Below are 19,386 nucleotides of genomic sequence, written 5' to 3' on the forward strand. Positions count from 1 at the left end.
TATGGAACTTTTATCCATGATCGTCTGTTTTCCCTCGTCTTAATATATATACTAAAAGAATTTTGTCCTAACTACTAATTAATATGCGTGTAATGCATCTTGTTTATTGGACATTGTTAACTTTTGTCCTCATAGTACCTGTTAATTTGCGTCTAATGCATCTTGTTTATTAAAAAACTAGAAGCATGCATTACTAAATCATATTTAAATTAAAACTATTAACATAAAATTTGTTCATTATAATAAACCATATTTTATATCGTGTTATTGAAATTAAGATAAGTTTGTTGAAAGTCAAAGTCATATCCACGTGATAATTTCAGTTGATTTATTTTACCGTTTGTTTTCTTATAGAAGTAGTCAAGAGAATAAGTCTAGTCTTTCATTATATTTCGGTTTGTTACCTATTTTCTAGGAGTAGTGGCAGTAGCCAGTTAGTTTTTTTTTTTATTAGTATTTAAGTGGTGTTATGTTTCTCATTATGAATGTAACTTGGAAAATAAAAGTGAGTTCGTTTTCTTATTTTTGAGTGCACCTTAAATAGCAGTAAACTCAAATTGTGTGTTCTTCAATTATCTGATCTATAAGTTCTTCAATTGGTATCAGAGCCTATACGGTTCACAATCCAATCATGTCGGAGATCCAATTAGTTGGTGGCGTGAAGAAATTGAACAACAACAACTACAACTCCTGGTCCACTTGCTTGATGTCGTATTTGCAAGGCCAAGACTTGTGGGAAGTTGTGAACGGGACGGATACCACGTCACCCCTGCGAGAAGATCAGAATGGAGTGTTGAAGAAATGGAAGATTAAGGCCAGCAGAGCCATGTTTGTTCTGAAGACCACAGTGGAAGATGAAGTATTGGAACACATAAGTGACTCGGTGACACCGAAAGAAGCTTGGGACACCCTGGTTACTTTGTTTTCTAAGAAGAACGACTCGAAGTTGCAACTCTTGGAAAACGAACTGTTATCGGTGTCTCAAAAGGATCTGACGATTCCACAATACTTTCACAAAATTAAAACGCTGTGCAGGGAGATAGGCGAGCTGGACCCACAATCAAAAATCGGTGACGCACGAATGAAACGAATAGTCATTCATGGGTTGAATCAAGAGTATAGAAGTTATGTAACAGCAATACAGGGATGGCCTACACAGCCAACCCTCAGCGAATTCGAAAACCTTTTAGCATCACAAGAGGCGTTGACGAAGCAGTTACCTCACTCAATTCAACAATGAAGTCTGAAGCTGAAGCCCTATATGTGAACAATAGAGCTAAAGGAAAGGAACAATACAAAGGGTTTAATAATAAGCCCTACAGGCCAAATAAATCAGAAAGCCATCCCAAGAAAGGAGGAGAATCTGATAAGTATCGTGGGGAATCAAGCGGTGAACGAAGATCAAAATGGCAAGGAAAAAGGTTTCCGTTCAATTGCCATTCCTGTGGCCGCAAAGGTCACATGGCAAGGGATTGTCGTACTAAGCAATCAGATCAAGGGAATGCTGCTGTTACAGAGGAAGAAGCTTGGGATGTACAAGCTAACGTCGCTCAAGTCGAAGAGTCACCGACCTCTGCCCTAACCGTCACCACTGCTGGTAAGCCTACAAACCAATTAAGTGAATGGATTGTAGATTCAGGTTGTTCAAATCATCTAACTGGTGATAAGGAAAAACTAAGCAATCCGGTTAAGTACAAAGGCAGTAGGGTCATTGTTATTGCTGATAATTCGCGTCACCAGATTGCGCATATAGGAAATGTCATTTTCCCATCTGAGGATCAGAAATGTGAATTGAAGCTCTCAGATGTCTACCATGTCCCGGGAATGAAGAAGAACCTTCTGTCGGTTCCTCAATTGACCGATGAGGGAAAATATGTATTGTTCGGGCCTAAAGAGGTGTATGTGTTTAAGGAATTTAAGACCACCTCTGTTCCAATTTTGACGGGTCACAAGAAAGAGGCAGTGTATGTTTTATCTGCACAAAGTGCTTTTGTTGAGAAGACGAAGGATACCCAAAATGCTGATTTATGGCATCATAGGCTAGGGCACGTGGGGTATGATAAGCTGGATTTGATGATGAAAAGGGAGCTGGTTACCGGGCTTCCTAAGCTTGAAGTCAACAAGAATATTGTTTGTGGAGGATGTCAGTATGGTAAAGCACACCAAGAAACCTTCCACAGCTCAAATTATCGAGCTAAAGCACCTTTGGTGCTGGTACATTCAGATGTATGGGGCCCCGCTAAACATGCTTCCATTAAAGGTATGTTGTATGCTGTAACATTTATTGACGACTATTCCCGCTATACATGGGTTTATTTTATGAAAGAAAAAGCTGAGGTGCCTCAAAAGTTCAAAGAATTTGAAGCTAAAGCCGAAAGAGAAACTGGATGCAAAGTAAGGTGTTTGCGGTCAGACAACGGAGGAGAGTATTTGTCAAATACTTTCAGTCAATACCTGAAACAACAAAGAATCAGACGCCAGCTTACTTGTCCAAACACACCCCAACAAAATGGTGTGTCCGAGCGTAAAAACAGGCATTTGGCTGAAGTTATGAGAAGTATGTTGCATGACAAAAACCTTCCAAGTCGTTTTTGGGAAGAAGCTATGCGCACAGCATGCTACCTGATCAACCGCACCCCATCTCAAAACTTACAGTATGCATCACCGATTGAAAGGTTAATACGTGTTAAACCCAATGTTCATTATTTTCGGGTTTTGGGTGTGTGTGTTATGTGTTTGTACCTAACCAGTTTCGTGATAAGTTGGAGAAAAAGGCGACTAGATGTATCTTTATAGGTTATGATCCGGAAAGAAAAGGGTGGCGATGTATTGAACCAAACTCGGGAAAAGTTCATGTCTCACGAAGTGTGGTATTCGATGAGATGTCCTCGTGGTGGGGGCCTGAAAATCAGTTGGTTGAAGACTCAAAGAAGCTGGTTGAGGATGTAAATTCCTCTATGGTTAAGCTGAATATTGTTGATGAAGAAAAAGAAGTTTCTAATGCACCCGAGGAAGAACCGGTTGTGCTTATACAACCCAGTCAAGAAATAGTAAGTCCACAAGCACAGCTAAGAAGGTCAGAAAGGCGGAAGAAACCTAACGCAAAGTATGCAATCATGTATGCTAAGGTGGCTATTGCTGAAAACAGTTTAAGTGAGCCAGAAACGTTTCAAGAAGCTGCACAAAATGAAGAATGGTTAAGTGCTATGAAAGCTGAAATGAGTGCTCTTGTTTCAAACCAAACATGGGAGCTAGTTCCAAAACCTCATGATGTTAACCTAGTGACGTGTAAGTGGGTTTACAAGGTGAAGCAGAAATCTGATGGATCAGTGGATAGATTCAAAGCTCGTTTGGTAGCACATGGTTTTTCTCAACAACTGGGGTTAGATTATGAAGATACCTTCAGCCCCGTTGCAAAAATTACAACTGTCCGTGTTCTTTTAGCCTTGGCAGCTTGTAAAGGTTGGAAGTTGTGGCAGATGGATGTTCATAATGCATTCCTATACGGAGAACTTGATCATGTTATTTACATGATGCAACCGATGGGTTTTGAAGATCAAGAGCATCCAGAATATGTATGCAAGTTGAAGAAGGCAATCTATGGTTTGAAGCAATCACCAAGAGCGTGGTTCGGTAAGATGGCAGAATTTTGGAGCAGAATGAATATCAACTTACTTCAGCTGATTCGAGTTTGTTTGTCAAGAAAATTGGTGAGAAAGTCGTGTTTATCCTTGTTTATGTAGATGATTTAATTATTTCAGGTGATGTGGAAGAGGAAATTGAACTTTTGAAGTCAAACTTGTCTATAAGGTTCAAAATGAAGGACCTTGGAAGGCTCCAACACTTCCTTGGTCTGGAATTGAACTATACAGAAAAAGGAATGGTATTACATCAAACAAAATATACCATTGACTTGTTGCATAAGTTCCAAGTGGCTTCATGCAAACCAGCAACGGTTCCTATGGACCGGAATGTTAAGCTATATGCAACAGAAGGTAGAAAACTAGATGACCCAACATGGTACAGAAAGATGGTTGGAAGTTTGATCTACTTGACATTGACACGGCCTGATATTGCATTTGTCATTGGAGTTCTTAGTCGGTTCATGCAAGACCCAAGGAAGCCACATATGGTAGCCATGAAAGAAGTTCTTAAGTACATCAAGGCCACCGCAGGAAGAGGTATACAGTTTAGAAGAGAAATCGAGCCTAAGTTGTTTGGTTATTGTGATGCTGATTATGCTGGTGATGTGAATGAACGAAGGTCAACAACTGGATATGTTTTTATGTTTGGCTCGAGCCCTGTTTCTTGGTGCAGCAAACGTCAACCGACAGTCTCTCTATCCTCGACAGAAGCCGAGTATCGGGCTGCTGCTATGGCAGCCCAAGAGTGTGTGTGGTTAGTCGAGTTGTTAAGGAACCTAAACCAGAAAGTGGAGTATCCAGTGAAGTTGTGGTGTGACAATATCTCAGCAATCAAGTTGGCTCAGAATCCAGTGTTTCATGCTAGAACCAAACACATTGAAGTTCACTATCATTTTATTAGAGAAAAGGTATTAAGTGGTGAGATCAGTTTGGAAGTTATTGCTTCAGAAGAGCAAGTTGCAGATGCTTTTACAAAAAGTCTAGTTGGTACAAAGCTGAGGGAGCATAGTAAAAGCATGAGCATGGTGGAGTATGACATTGAGAGGAGGTGTTGAAAGTCAAAGTCATATCCACGTGATAATTTCAGTTGATTTATTTTACCGTTTGTTTTCTTATAGAAGTAGTCAAGTGAATAAGTCTAGTCTTTCATTATATTTCGGTTTGTTACCTATTTTCTAGGAGTAGTGGCAGTAGCCAGTTAGTTTTTTTTTATTAGTATTTAAGTGGTGTTATGTTTCTCATTATGAATGTAACTTGGAAAATAAAAGTGAGTTCGTTTTCTTATTTTTGAGTGCACCTTAAATAGCAGTAAACTCAAATTGTGTGTTCTTCAATTATCTGATCTATAAGTTCTTCAAAGTTTTCTTCATTAGAAAGATTGAAATAAGAGCCTTGTAGGTTTCGTTTGAGGAGATCAATCCTCAACTTTTAGCAAGCACACGGGTTTACCATTAACTCGTCGTTGTACCTACGGGTGAGGCGGTTGATAGGTTTTTCCTAGATTGTGGAACTAACCTGCCTTGGTTGCATCAGACTGGAGTGAGTCAGCTAACGGTAGATTTTTAGCCATTCAGTTACTTTAAATGGAGTTCGGGCTATAAAGTGTTTAATTGATCCTATAAAAATATAAAATAATTGGTGTTTACAAGTTTCCGTCTAAACCCCAACAAATCAACAATCTACAAATATATATATTATTTATAAAACTAAAATAAACTATTTATATTTTCCTACTTATATTTTTTCTGGCCAGGAAGCAGTCGAAGGTAGAGATAAAATTGTTTACAGCTTACTCCCCAATACCCCGCTCAAAGATTGGGTCGTATTGTTGTTATTATAAAATTTAAATAAAATAGGAAGTGTCGCTCCCAATAGTCCTATTTGTTGTTTTTACATATGGGTAATTTGTCGTTTTTATTACGGGTAAATAAAAAAATAAATCGTTTCACCTCGTCACTCACTCACTCACTGTCTTCTTCTTCTTCCACCTGAACCCAGATTTTTTGTTAGGGATAAAACAGATCTCGTTCCAATGGCTGTCAATTTGTGGCATTTGGTTAGTTAACAATCTTCTACTATCCTCTTACGGAACTCAAATGCTCTATAATTTTGTTATAATACTTGCTTTCTACCCAAACTAAGTAGCACCGTTTTTCTTTAATTGCAGAGCTAAGCGCTACTTTTGAAGTTTGAGTAAATGAGTGTATTGTCTATTGGCTCAATATTTCTAACCCAATAAGTTACCCTTGCAGGGTAGCATCATAACTTTGGCAGGATAGTTAAATATAAAGGAAACACATGATAGCACCAATCAACGCTTCAAACATATTAGCCAACCAGAATGGAGATCTGATTGAAAGAAAATCCATTTTATGTGAGCAGCATGATTAATCAACGCTTAAAATACTATCTAGTCAAGATACGAACTATGACTAAGATATTTAAACACAACTAATGTTCCATAACATTCATACACCCAAAAACTGTGTTTGATGCTTCAGATCAAGAAGAATATGACAGGTACAAAAGCTAGTCTCAACTGCCATTACAACCACATTATTCAAGCCTGGATCAAGTCCAGTAGCTAGCACCATCTACATCCAGTGATCAGAACTCCAATACCAAATGTGTACATAGAAATCCTTGTGCCTGAAAGCTAATATAGATTCATGGATTATTACATCATTTTGTTAGACCAGGAACCACATTAAACTGTCACACTACTAGAAACAGGGTGAAATACCTTCATTCAAAATAGCATTACGTCTAACTCCCAATGCAACAAGTGCCTGAACCAAAAGCTGAAAATTTCAAAAAGGAATAAATTTCAGCAAGTCCACATTACAAATCCTAAACAAAATAAATTAACACTAAACTGGAAATCACAAACTGTACTTACAAAATCATTCTCGTCCACTGTCATCATCAGCGGCTGCTTTAACATCAACAGTAAAGCTATATTCCTGATCGCATCCCATGTAAGAATCACACATAAAATATAAAGTAAAGCTTTTCTTCCCAGGTTCACTTGGAGCAGTTATATTATCAAGTTTGACCTTTGACTTCCTATGTAACGAAATCCTCTTGATGGCAAGCAGCTGGTTACTTTTGCTATCGCCAACAACAAGCCACCACCCCTCTTCTTTAACTTTTGGGTACCTTGGTGCATCCACCGGCCCCACCTCAGTCCTACCCTCAAGATCCCTTTCAAGAGTCACCACCAAAGTAATATCCTCCCCAGCCCTCACATTATCACTATCCACCACCTCATAAGACAAATCAATATTAGGAAAACGGTTGCAAAACTTTGCAATATCCATCAGCTGTGAGTCTGACATTTGTAGCAACTCGCGTCTCTCATCATCCTCCATTTCCACCAAATCAAACACTGTCTCAATGCTCCTTCCAGGATTTTCTTGGCAACGCTTGGCTAAATCTTTATTAAAATGAGGCAGCTGTAAAAGAACTGAATCCCGTTCCCACATTCCTTGTGCAACCATCTGGCTAACTTCCATTGCTAAAAGAGCTAAACTTAGCCACCCGTTGCTTGAAATAACATCAACCATGGCTTGAAGCAGTCTACTAGCATTTAAAAGCACTTCCTGCTGGTCAGAACCAAGATTTCCACCAATTGAATACCGGGAAAAGTGGGCTTGTAGTAGTGCATTGGCCTTCACATGTGGGTCTGCATATTTAGGATTCTCAAAGGAAAACCTTTGATGATTAATCAACTTCCTAATCAGATCTTCTTCGCCGGGGCGTACCGGAAGCAGCTCATACTCTGAAGCTGAAGCTAAAATCTCCAAAAGACCCTTCAACTTTGTCTTGCTAGTTATAGAAGAACTAAATCGTTCAATTGTTGTATAGCTTATGTAATAATACGAAGCAATCATACCAAGATTGAGAGGCGAAAGATCAAAATCTTCCTCAATTGTAACACATTTACTTGCTTCCAAATCACTTAATGTGTTCTCCACAAGCTCAGAGAGATGATCTGATAGATGCCTTTGGCTAACACCTTGAAGATTGTAGTAATTGGGGTTCTGGGTAAGTCTCCTGTACATAAATGTCCAGGTGAGATAATCCACAGCTTCCTGTTTAGTGGTGATAAGTTCAACCACCACCTCAGAATTCAAATTATCATGCAAGTGATGATGTAAATGGCTTTCAACAGGAAATGCTTCAAACAAGAACTTTTTGTAGTACTCCTTACGCGGGGCATGGCAAAAGATGACACACTTCCCGGAATTATCAACAAGAGGCCGACTTGCATGGCCCATCATTTGAAGAAGATCGGTAACAGGATAATCAGTGTGCATATTTTCTCGACCGTCATAATACTGTGTTCCCATAACCACCACCAAGTGTGCACGAAGAGAGATGCCCCAACACATTGTACCACTCATTACACATACTTGAATGCAACCTGTTTCATAGAGTGTCTTGACTATATCTTGGTCAGTGGTAGTCAAGCCCTCGTGGAGATACCCCACCCCGTACCTCAGAGTCTCCTTCAACATGGGTTCCCGTATTCTGTCAATAAACGGGCCCAGCTCATTTTCAGATTGAAGCAAGAACAAAGGCTGCTTATCTCCACCCTCTGCACCTGGATATGTACTCTCGGCACTTGAATATGTCATAAGATCGACCGCTGTCAGGCGGGCGTGTTTCCTCGTAGGAACAAACACAATGGCAGGCTTTTTATTCTTAGCATGCTGCACAATAGCAGTGTAAGTTGGTTTGCTCATTGCTTGCATTCTGGCTTCAAAATTAGCTATGTCTATGCCTTGAATATGAATTTCAAGCGGCACGGGCCGAACACCAGGTGGGAAATTGAAAAGGCCATGTGATGAAGCGCCAATCCATTCCCCTAAATCTTTAGCATTTGCAAGAGAAGTAGATAACGCCACTATTCGAATACTAGTATCATCCTGGTTAGCAATGCGTCTCATCCTAGAGACAATAGCCTCCAAAACCGGTCCCCCTTGACCACCGATCAGATGCAACTCATCAACAATAAAAAGACTTACTTGTTGAACATGCTTCCGCTGCTTCCAGCGACGAGATAATGAGTCCCACCTGTCGGGGGTACTAATTATCACCTGCCCTTTCTCAAGTAACTTCAAATCAGTTGCTGTTTCTCCCGTCAACTCACAAACTTTTAATCCAAGCCCATCCCCGAATTTCTTTTTCCACTCGTTATATCTCTCCTTGGCAAGTGCTTCAACAGGAGCAATATACACAGCTCGCATGACAGTATCAGAACTTTTCTGGTGGTTCCTCAAAATTGCAAATTCTGCACATATCGTCTTCCCACTTCCCGTTGGTGCAGCAACCAGCACGTTGTCATCAGTGTTATATAACACTGTGAAAACTTGAGTTTGGACAGGATTAAAGTGCTTGAATTCATGATAAAGCGCTTCGTATAACGGGTTTCTCAGAGCAGTCACAGGAAGTGGCTGCAGGTCCAGCAACTCAGTTGGTGGAGGATATTTTTCTGGCAAGATCAAGTGACGGAATGAAACAGGCATAACAGACAAGGAACCAAGCCATCTATCTGACACAACCTTAATAAAGTACTGAGGAGGTAAAGGTTCATAAATGGGGACAGTGAAACTTAAAGTGTGGTCCTCGTCAATGTACTGCTTTTTCAACAAAAAATACTCGTTATGAAGTATGTATTCCCCATCATTATCTTCTACGATCACCCAAAACGGTTCAACATAACCATGAATTCTATCTTCCCACTGAAAATCTGGAGTAATAGTGAGTTCAACCCTCAGAATAGTGCGAGTGATTGGTTGAACATGTGCAGCTAGATTAAGTTTTGGAAACTGGTGAATGCATTTGTGGAGGTTCCTCCCTAATTTTGGGGCACGAACAAGCTCCCCTAGCTCTTGTGATGAGAGATCATAATACCTTTCCCATGCTAGATCCTTTTTCTCCAGTTTCATTAATATATCATTTTTTATCCCGTGAAATTGGCGTAGAGGAGTTTGGACACTCCAAATCCTCTTGTTCACCATTTTGCATAAATTCAAAGCTTTTTCAGCCAACTGTGCCCACCCTCTTTTCAACACAATCTCAAAAAGGGCACGCATTAGACGTCCAGCACTCTGCAAAACCAAAAAACAATAATCAATTGACAAATTATATAATGTGACTAATAAATACAAACATCAGGAATTATGGAAAAAAGGGAAGTTAGATTATGAGAAACATGAAACAAACCTGAGTTATAAACACCATGTCAGATGTCAAAGAAAGTCCTTCAAGCTTTAGCTGAGAAATATATGCTTGGAGTAAAACATTGATCTTTGCGCTGGGCTCTTCCAAATTTTCCTTAATGGGAATCGGAACACGGTCCAAAAGCTTTGCAAGTTCCATCTTCTCATCTTGTCTTACTGTTACATACTTGAACTCCTCACTGAGTGAGAACAACCGACATAACTCGATATCACTCATAGTGGGCTTCAAATGCTCATTGTAAGTGGCAATTGTTCCATGAGTTATATAATAGTAACTTGCAATTCGACCCAAATCAGTGACCTGAAAATAACCACTTTTTCTGTCATACTTCACCAGATTGTTTTTGTCAAGTATTGTTGCGGCGGAATGGACCTGCAAAGAATAGTAATGAATATCAGCTGCTGGAACTGCACTAGAGCTAGACTTTCTTAACAATAACATTATAAAGGCCTAAACATATCCAGAGACAAGAGGGAGAAAAAAAAGTAACATTTCTTTTCAAAAAGATCATGGCAAAAATACATCACAAATATTAATGTACATCCAAAAGGAAAATACTATGTGATTAATTTAACTACTTAACCAATAATAACGGAAAGAGTTGTAAAACATACCAGATCAGCTCTCCTTTCTAAGAGTAATTTATCTGTTTTCAAAGCATCAGAAGATAAACCATAGAGTGTGGGGTTCCGAACCATACGAACGTAAAGGTACGTGTAACTAAGCCAATGGAGAGCTTCTTTTGCATTTTGAACAGTTCCAAGTACTATTTCAGCATTCAATTGATCAGCTAATTTGGACACAAATTGACTTTCAATTGGAAGCTGTTGATTCATCAATGAGAGATAGTATTGCAGTTCGCTGTGTCCAGTTATAATGATCCCTTCACCATAAGTATCAAACTGTGGTCTTCCAGCACGACCCAACATCTGCATAACATCCAGAGGACTAAGCTCTGTCCATGCTCCTTTTTCTGGATTATAAATCTGGGTTCCTTTGATAATCACAGTGTGGGCAGGTAAATTCACTCCCCAAGCAAGAGTAGCAGTCGATACCAGTACTTGAATGTGCCCATCAGCAAATAACTCCTCAACAAGTTGACGGTCAGCCCTTGTCATCCCTGCATTATGAATTGCAAGCCCATAGGGCAAAAGATCCTTAAGATCATTGCTTTTCACAAGCTCGGTATGCTCATGAAGAATCTCACGGCTTGCACTATCTTCTTTTAAGAAAATCCCCAAAGTGTCATTTGCAAGAGCAGTGTCTCTGATTGCACGGGCAGTCTTTGTTGTTTCTTTCCTCGAATGCACAAATATAAGCACCTGATGCTTTCCAGCTGCACCTAACACCTTTTCATAACAGATATCATTCATCAATTGAAATCTCTGTAATGGCTTTTTTACTGTAATTCCAATATACTGCTGAGCAAGAGGGCAGGGTCTGTAACTATTGTCAAAATGGAAGAGACCTTTATCCACGTTAACTCGCATGAATAGTGCCACATCCTCAAAGTTTGGAAGCGTGGCAGATAAACCAACCAACCGAATATGTTCCTTTGTCGTCTCGATTTGTCTAACAGTTCTTGCCACGATACTTTCAAGAACAGGCCCTCTGTTATCATGCAGAAGATGGATTTCATCAATAATTAAAAGCTTCACAAGTTGGGTATAAGTGCGATCTCCTGATTTTCTAGTTATGATATCCCACTTCTCTGGAGTGGTGACAATTATTTGCGTTTCCTCGATCTGTTGCCGGGTCAAAGACTGATCTCCACTCAGCTCCATCACCGTGACACCATAGGGCTTCAAACGATTAGACAGGTTACCCACAACTTCGGCAACAAGGGCTTTCATTGGAGCCACATAGACTATCTTGTAGTCGCTGTGGTTAAATGTACCATCCTCATTCATGTGCAAACCTAACTGTTGGAGTATGGTGAGCATAGCAACATTGGTCTTTCCTGCTCCAGTAGGAGCACACAGTAACAGATTGTCTGCTTTAAAAAGAGCAGTTTCATAGACTCTACTCTGAACCCTGTTCAATTGAGTCATTCCCACGAAAGCCGGCTGAGCCCAACTAGGCATGGCTGAAATCTTTACAAGCTTCTCATCTTCAGCAAACGGTTTAGCCTTCAAAGCAGGTACATGAACTTCTTCATACCCTTTACTGTGGTTCCTATAAGAGCCTAAAGGAAGCTCACACTTCTTATTCGCCATCAAAAGACCCCCTTGTTGAAATGCAATACTCTCAAGATCGAGCAACTGTCGTTGACCATTTAACCAACCGTTTTCAGCATCCGGGTCAACAATGTCTCTTCTATCTCTGTCTCCGGAAGCACCACCACTCTCATCCTTTAAACGTCTTGCTTCTTCTCGGATGCTTTTCTCCAAGTTCTTTTGCCTCTCTTTCGCTGTTGCCCTAGTGGCATGCAACTGTTCCAAAACAGCAACCAAATTGGGACCAAGTTCCGTCATTTTCTCTTCAATTTGTTTCTTTTGTTCTTGGTCTTCAGCTCTTGCCAAACGGGTACACCACACAATCTTCAGTCGATTCCTTAAAAGGTACTTCATGAGGCTAAACTTATCAAACTGAAGATGCATCAGTAGGTTATTTTCAACTGTTCGGTCATCATCACCTTCAAGAATCTTAAGTACCTCTTCAGCAAGAGTCTGACTTTGTTGTGGATCGATCTGCTGATCATAAGCCTGTGAGATCTTCCTCTGAAGCCAATACGCATCTATGTCTTGAACATTAAGCGTCATGCCCTCACTATCTTCTTGCAAATTATCATCATCCATATCCCCACCCATCTGCATACCATTATTGTCTCTTTCCATTACATCATCATCTTCCTCATCATCATCCTCCTGTACGATATCAAGATCACTCTCCTCGTCGTCCTCTTCATTCTCTTCAAACTCAACAGCAACACCAACATCGTCATCAAGAGCATCCTCACCATTAGCAGCATTAGCCCCGGTTCCATCAGCACCCACGTCTTGAAAATCCGTGATAAGTCTCCCTAAAGAAACCAACTGATCAAAAACCTGGTTCGGAATAGGATTCAACAGCTTCTCTATATCCTTCTTCTTCTCAGGATTCTTCAACGTATCATTCTTAAGCACAGCCAAAATCTCATCTGCAGCACCACTAACAATATTCAACGGCTGCCCACCTAACTGCTGCTGAATGACACTCAGCATCGCCTCATATGCGGCTCGAGTTTCCTTTGTTTTAGGCTGATAAACCCCTTCTTCAGTGGAAGTCAAAACACTCTCTTCTTGCAGCCTTCTTCTCTTACTCTGCCTACTGCTCCCAGCTTCAGGATTACCAGCGGCCGGATCACGCTCTTTCTTCTTTTTCGACTTTGTTAGCTTCTCATCCAGCTCTGGTGGTCTCCCTCTATAAGCACGGTCACCAAAATTTTTAGGGTCAATCCTCCCATACAAAGACTCAGGCTCTCCAGTCGGCTCATGAGTATCACGTGGCCGAGAGTCTGTCGTCAACACAAGACTGGAGTTAGCTCTGTATTCATACTGTTTAAATCTAGCATGTGCCTCAGCACCACCACCTAAATTTGCCATCTACGAACCACCCTGCAATCACCAAACATTATCAAATCAGTCAATACAACCATGTAACAACTGTATACACTAAACCCTATAAATCAATAATTATAATTACATAGAACTTGCTAATCATGCCTCCATGATCGAGACACAATAAAGTGTTGTAGATGATAATTGGAACTTATTTTTCGATGGCGAATATATACATGTTTAACATTTTACTGCGAACAAATAATGATATATAAACCCTAACGATAAAGATAAAATAAGAAACAGAAAATTAATAACAAAACCCCAGAAATCAGCAAACGTGTGTAGAGGCGAAAATAGCAAACAAATAATTATATTTATTATAATAATTATACACAATTATATATAAACCCTAACGATAAAAATAAAATAAGAAACGAAAATTTAATAATAAAGCCCAAAAAACCAGCAAAAGAACAAGCATGACGAAATATGACGGTGACTAAATAAAAAAACAAGCTTCTAGGGTTTTAGATTTGAATTTAATTGAGCTTTAAAAAGTAAAAAAATAAAAGAAAATGAGAATCACGTACCGGAAATTGAATGTCGGATGTTCTGCCGCGTGATTACGACCGAGATTTTAAGAGATAAAATAGATAGATATTTTGAGTGGATGTATGTATGTATAGATATAGTGTGGTGGTGAGAGGCGGTTATGAGCCTACGAGTTTCCAGGCACCGACTCACTCTAGGTTATTATGCTATCATTTGAGAGTCTTGCTAGAACGGGTCGGTTCGAAACCGTATGGGGTTTCAATAAATGAATTAAGAACCCATTTTTATCGGGTCAATTACTCTGGGCCGTCTGGCGTTTTTGTACGTTTTCGGTTTTGCTAATTGTTGGGCTCTTTTAAGTTTGCTAATTGTTGGGCTATTTAATTAGTCTCAAAAAAATATATCAAATGTTATATATCAAACTCCGTCTCATTTTTAATGTCCTAATTTAACATTTTAAGTCTTTTTGTTTAAACTTTGATCATAAATATCATTGTTTTTGTTATATTTAGTTGATGAAATTTATATCAATGAAAAGTAAGTTTTAAACTCAAACCGTTCATATATTATATATCAAGTTTATAAGATACAATCAAAAATATGTACGGTTAAAGTTAAAAGCGGAATATTTGACAAGTCAAATTTGGATAAATAACGAAACAGGTGATAAATAACAAAATATGAACAAAACAAATTTTAAAAAATTAACTTTTTTGAAGTAGAAAAATAAGTGATAGTCAAACTATAATTGACAACAGACTAAATTAAAAGATATTAAAAATAACAATAACATAACAACTTTATGTCAAATAATGAACAAACATGAACAAAATACCAAAAATAAAGTTAAAGTGATATAGAAAAAACGTATGTTTTTCTTTTTTGAGAAATTTAGTTAACTTTTTAGTTTGTTTATTAGATATAGAAAGAAGAGAAATAATATGAATGAGAATGATTAATAAAAATTTAGTTTGTATATATAATAATTTATCGGGAGGGTTTTAAAATATTATATATCTTTAAAATTTTAAAAAATTTGTTTTGATAGAAAATATCTATGATAGAGTTTTAAATCTAATATTTAGTTAATAATTAAGCAAATAAAAAACAAAAATTTCTAGAAAAAAAAAAAAGAGAGAGCTCTATAGTAATTATGAGATAGTTTTAGGTTTTAAAAGTGCTTTAAGGGGTGTCAAATATACCATTAACCTCTTCTTTTATTTATAATATAGATAGGATGCAGCTGTAGATGTTCTTATTTGGAGAGTTCATCGAATTATTACCTTTATCAGTTTTTGGGTTTGATCGGTTTAGATAAGTTATTCAAGATCGATTCAGAAATTTAGAAATCATTTTTTCCTTTAACTAATGGTTTGGCCAAATCGGTGAAACCCTGTCGTCCCCCCCCCCCCTCTCCAGCCATATAAAAACAGGTGTTGTCGGCTATTATTGGTCATATATATACGTGTTTTCAAAGTGACTATCTTATGTAATGAAAGTGATACATGTCGTAGGAACTGAGTTGACACGCGTACATGCATTTTAAGCAAACTTCAGTGAGTCGGTAACCATGCATCCGCCGCAGCTCATGGCCTTGTTCATTGATTTATAGTTTTATTAGTATTAATACCTGTGCGCGATGCACGGTTGACTCATAATTATTTAAATCTAGAGAAATTATCACAAATCATCCTTGTGGTTTGCTCGATTCGCATTTTCGTCCATATACCTTTTTTTTTGCATTAGATGTCTCTAGGGTATTCATTCTCATTACAAATCGTCCCTGCCACTAACAATCGTCACTTTTGCTCCGTTAAACCCCTCATGTGCAATTTTGGTCTTTTTCCCATAGACAATGGATTTAATTGCTATTCTATAAGTTTGTTGAAATGACGACCACAGTTGAAGCAATATCAATGGTGGTTGAAGAAACTGCTTGGTTAAATTCTCGTTATCTCGTACCAATCATTCAGTTAAAGGATGAAAAAGAAACAATATTTGAGAAGAAAAACCTCATGACCATAATCACAACGCCGCCATCAACCCCATCCCCACCACCACCTAGCCATCGCACCCATCAAAAGAAGAAGAAAAAATGATGAGCCGCCACCACTGACCGGAACTTCGGTCCACCTGAGATCAGTCTGACTACCACTTTCGCACCACTATCGTCGTTTACCCACTACAATCTCTACCATAACCCACTGGATATATTCGGAGATCAAAAAACGGAAAAATAAAAAATCCTTTTTTTTTTAGTTTTAGGGTTCTTCAAAATGATTGTTATGTAAAGATTTGTTTATTTATCTTTTCATGTTTATATCTTCATTTGTATGTAGTGTCTTCATTGATGTATGTCTTCATTTGTGGTTATGAAATGGATGATTGTTATGAGTATATAGATATATATAGAATATATATATACACAGATACAACATGAACATATATATATATATATATATATTAATTGCTCATAATCTTTTTATCACAAGTAGTCTCTATAGTTATGGAATGGATGGTTATACCCTCATGTGGTATGCACATGAGGGGTTTAACGGAGAAAAAATGACAGTTGTTAGTGGTATGGACAATTGATAATGAGAATAAATACCCCAGGGACATCTAATGATAAAAAAAAGGTACGGGGACGAAAATGCGAATCGAACAAACCACATGGACGATTTGTGATAATTTCTCTTAAATCGAATTCTATTTTTTTTAAAAATTGAAATGAAAGTTGAAACATGCATAATGTATTTATCCATTATGTATGATCAGTATCACACAAAATTATACTTATGGTTAGTAGAATAACAAGAAGATTTAGATTAAACATACTCTAAATTTATGTTAATAGATGAATCCGTCTAATATAAATTAACTCCATACAAAAACCCACTTGTCAAATCCAAATCTACGAAATCATAACACAACTACATATAATAATTGAGTTCTATGGAAAACATATACTCCATGAAAACCAATATGATTTCGAATGAAATACAAAGAAGTTAATTCATGAAAACCAATATGATTTCGAAAAAGACGAAGATCAAAATTTCACATAATATTAAAATATTATAAATATAATAACCAATCTACCAATAAAAAGAATAACGAAACAAAAAAATCTAAAATTTTTTTGACCAGTTTTATTCTTTAATGTAGATGTTAAAATAATTAAAGTTTATAACATTATATGTTGTATACTAATTATATGAAGAAAAAAATAGAAAGAGGTCCCCAGTAATATCTTACGATATTATAAGGAAAATAAAGAATTTACTCATCTTGTCATAACTCGTAAGCAATACTCATCTTGTAAAATAAAATAATTATGATATTATAAGGAAAATAAAGAATTTACTTACGATTGCATCAATGTCATAACTCATAAGCAATACTCATCTTGTAAATTTACTTATGTTATTTTTTCTCTCTCCGTCTCTATAATAAAAACATATTAGCTAATTAAAGTATCACCAAAGATGTACATATTTAGAGGATATATAAGCAAATCGTACATAACAAATTCATCATTTATGCGGAATTTACGGAGAAAATTAGAGATAAAATAATTTTGTATTATTAATTGATTAATTAATTCATTTACACATATACTAGATTTTAGACCCGTGTCCAACACTAGACACAAGAATTACGACATTATTAATACGAGTATTATATATTAATACATGTAACTCGTAAAAGTTTATAAAGTAAAAATTAAAGATATAAGTAAATATTGAGTGTTCAATTCAAATACAACAAATGCTAAAATCTAAATATATTTACAATAAATTTAATTTATTTTTACATAATTAATATTATATATATGATAGAACGATATATATTAGTTATTATTTTATTGGATAGATATTAGCTATTATTTTAATGGATATATATAAGCTATTATTATTTATTTATTATATTCAAATTATTGGGTAAAAAGTGTAAATGTGTGATGAAAAACAAAAAAGTGTAAATTAAAGTCAAAATTGAAAACAAAAATCAACATTAAGAAATCATAATTTTATATATATGATAGAACATATTATTGGATATATATTAGTTATTATTTTATTGGATAAATATTAGCTATTATTCTATTGGATATATATAAGCTATTATTATTTATTTATTATATTAAAATTATTAGGTAAAAAGTGTAAATTTGTGATGGAAAACAAAAAAGTGTAAATTAAAGTCAAAATTGAAAACAAAAGTCAACATTAAGAAATCAAGAGTTGTGATTGGTCTATAAGTTATTAGAGCAACTGTGCTTTAATATAATAAAAGATATATATTTATATATACAATAACCGACTCTTCTAACTAACTTTCCATATTTACATTACTAACCCTTCAAGTTACAACTTGTTACAAAACTAACTAAAACTATATATTTCACACTTTCCGTTTCGATGATAAAAACATAGTAGCTAATTGAAGTATCACCAAAGATGTACGTATTTAGAGGATATATAAGCAAATCATACATAATGTTATTAAAATTAAAAATATTTAAATATGTAAACAATAAATATATTATTAATAATTAAATATCGTTATTTGATATTAATAAGGTAACTTAAAATTAGAAAATCAAAAAGACACTTGTCACCTTAAGAATAAGCCAAGTGTCAATTGAAAAAACCTTTAATCCTGTTTTAGTTTATTGATATATATATATACTAGGTTTTTTACCCGCACGATGTGTGAATAAAAATGAACATGAACTAATATATAATAATACATTAAAGCATATAAATTTTTTGAGAAATATAATGATGTATAAAGCACATAAAATTTAACAACTCAATTACTTTTCATATTAAAAGTCGAAAAGAATTTGAAGATGAAATCAAAAACCAACTTTTAAAAAAAAATATGACAATGGTGTGATGTGTCGACACAATTATGTAATCTATATATGAAACTAATGTTGGTTTTTAGGAAACAAAATCAATTTTATTAATTTCATAATTTTATTTTTTACATACCAATATATATTTAATATTTTTTATTGCATAAATAAATAAATATTGTGGAAAATTATAGAGATGACACATAGGATAAAATCTTATGTGGCAAATTTTAAAAATAGTTTTAAATTAAAGAGGGTTTTAAAAAACTAGGATTCTTATTGTTTTAATATATATATATATATATATATATATAAGGGAAAATGGAATATAAGGCTGTTCGACACCTAAGCTTAGGTGTTGAATCTTTCACATACCAGTTTAATGAATAAATGTTTGGGCCCATGATATTTATGGTTTAAAAAATTAGTATGTGACTGTTTCACACCTAAGCTTAGATACTCGACAACCTTATATTCTCATCCCCATATATATATATATATAAACAATATAAAACAGTAGTTATCTTGACAT

The 19,386-nt window shown here is 36.2% G+C and overlaps 1 protein-coding gene across 1 annotated transcript; it reads right to left on the reverse strand.

Annotated features, from left to right (window-relative positions):
* Positions 1–6,071: 6,071 nt before the first annotated feature.
* On the reverse strand, positions 6,072–14,200 carry LOC122578489 (DExH-box ATP-dependent RNA helicase DExH12-like). Its single transcript, XM_043750463.1, has 6 exons — positions 14,026–14,200; positions 10,508–13,489; positions 9,876–10,265; positions 6,544–9,760; positions 6,388–6,445; positions 6,072–6,300 (listed from the first exon to the last, which is right to left on the reverse strand). The coding sequence occupies exons 2-4, from the start codon at positions 13,475–13,477 to the stop codon at positions 6,548–6,550; spliced, it is 6,573 nt and encodes a 2,190-aa protein (XP_043606398.1). The 5' UTR covers positions 13,478–13,489; positions 14,026–14,200; the 3' UTR covers positions 6,072–6,300; positions 6,388–6,445; positions 6,544–6,547.
* Between the last annotated feature and the right edge of the window lie 5,186 nt (positions 14,201–19,386).

This window comes from Erigeron canadensis, chromosome 8 (assembly GCF_010389155.1).
Source record: "Erigeron canadensis isolate Cc75 chromosome 8, C_canadensis_v1, whole genome shotgun sequence".
In the NCBI taxonomy this organism is placed as follows: domain Eukaryota; kingdom Viridiplantae; phylum Streptophyta; class Magnoliopsida; order Asterales; family Asteraceae; genus Erigeron; species Erigeron canadensis.

What these genes read in the sequence shown, in the direction of transcription:
- LOC122578489 (XM_043750463.1), bottom strand. Translation starts at nt 13,477, where the DNA reads ATGGCAAATTTAGGTGGTGGTGCTGAGGCACATGCTAGATTTAAACAG. An exon ending in TAGAAAGGAGAGCTGATCTG is followed by an intron (nt 10,266 to 10,507) that starts GTATGTTTTACA and finishes TATTCTTTGCAG; the next exon opens with GTCCATTCCGCCGCAACAAT. An exon ending in ACATGGTGTTTATAACTCAG is followed by an intron (nt 9,761 to 9,875) that starts GTTTGTTTCATG and finishes TTGGTTTTGCAG; the next exon opens with AGTGCTGGACGTCTAATGCG.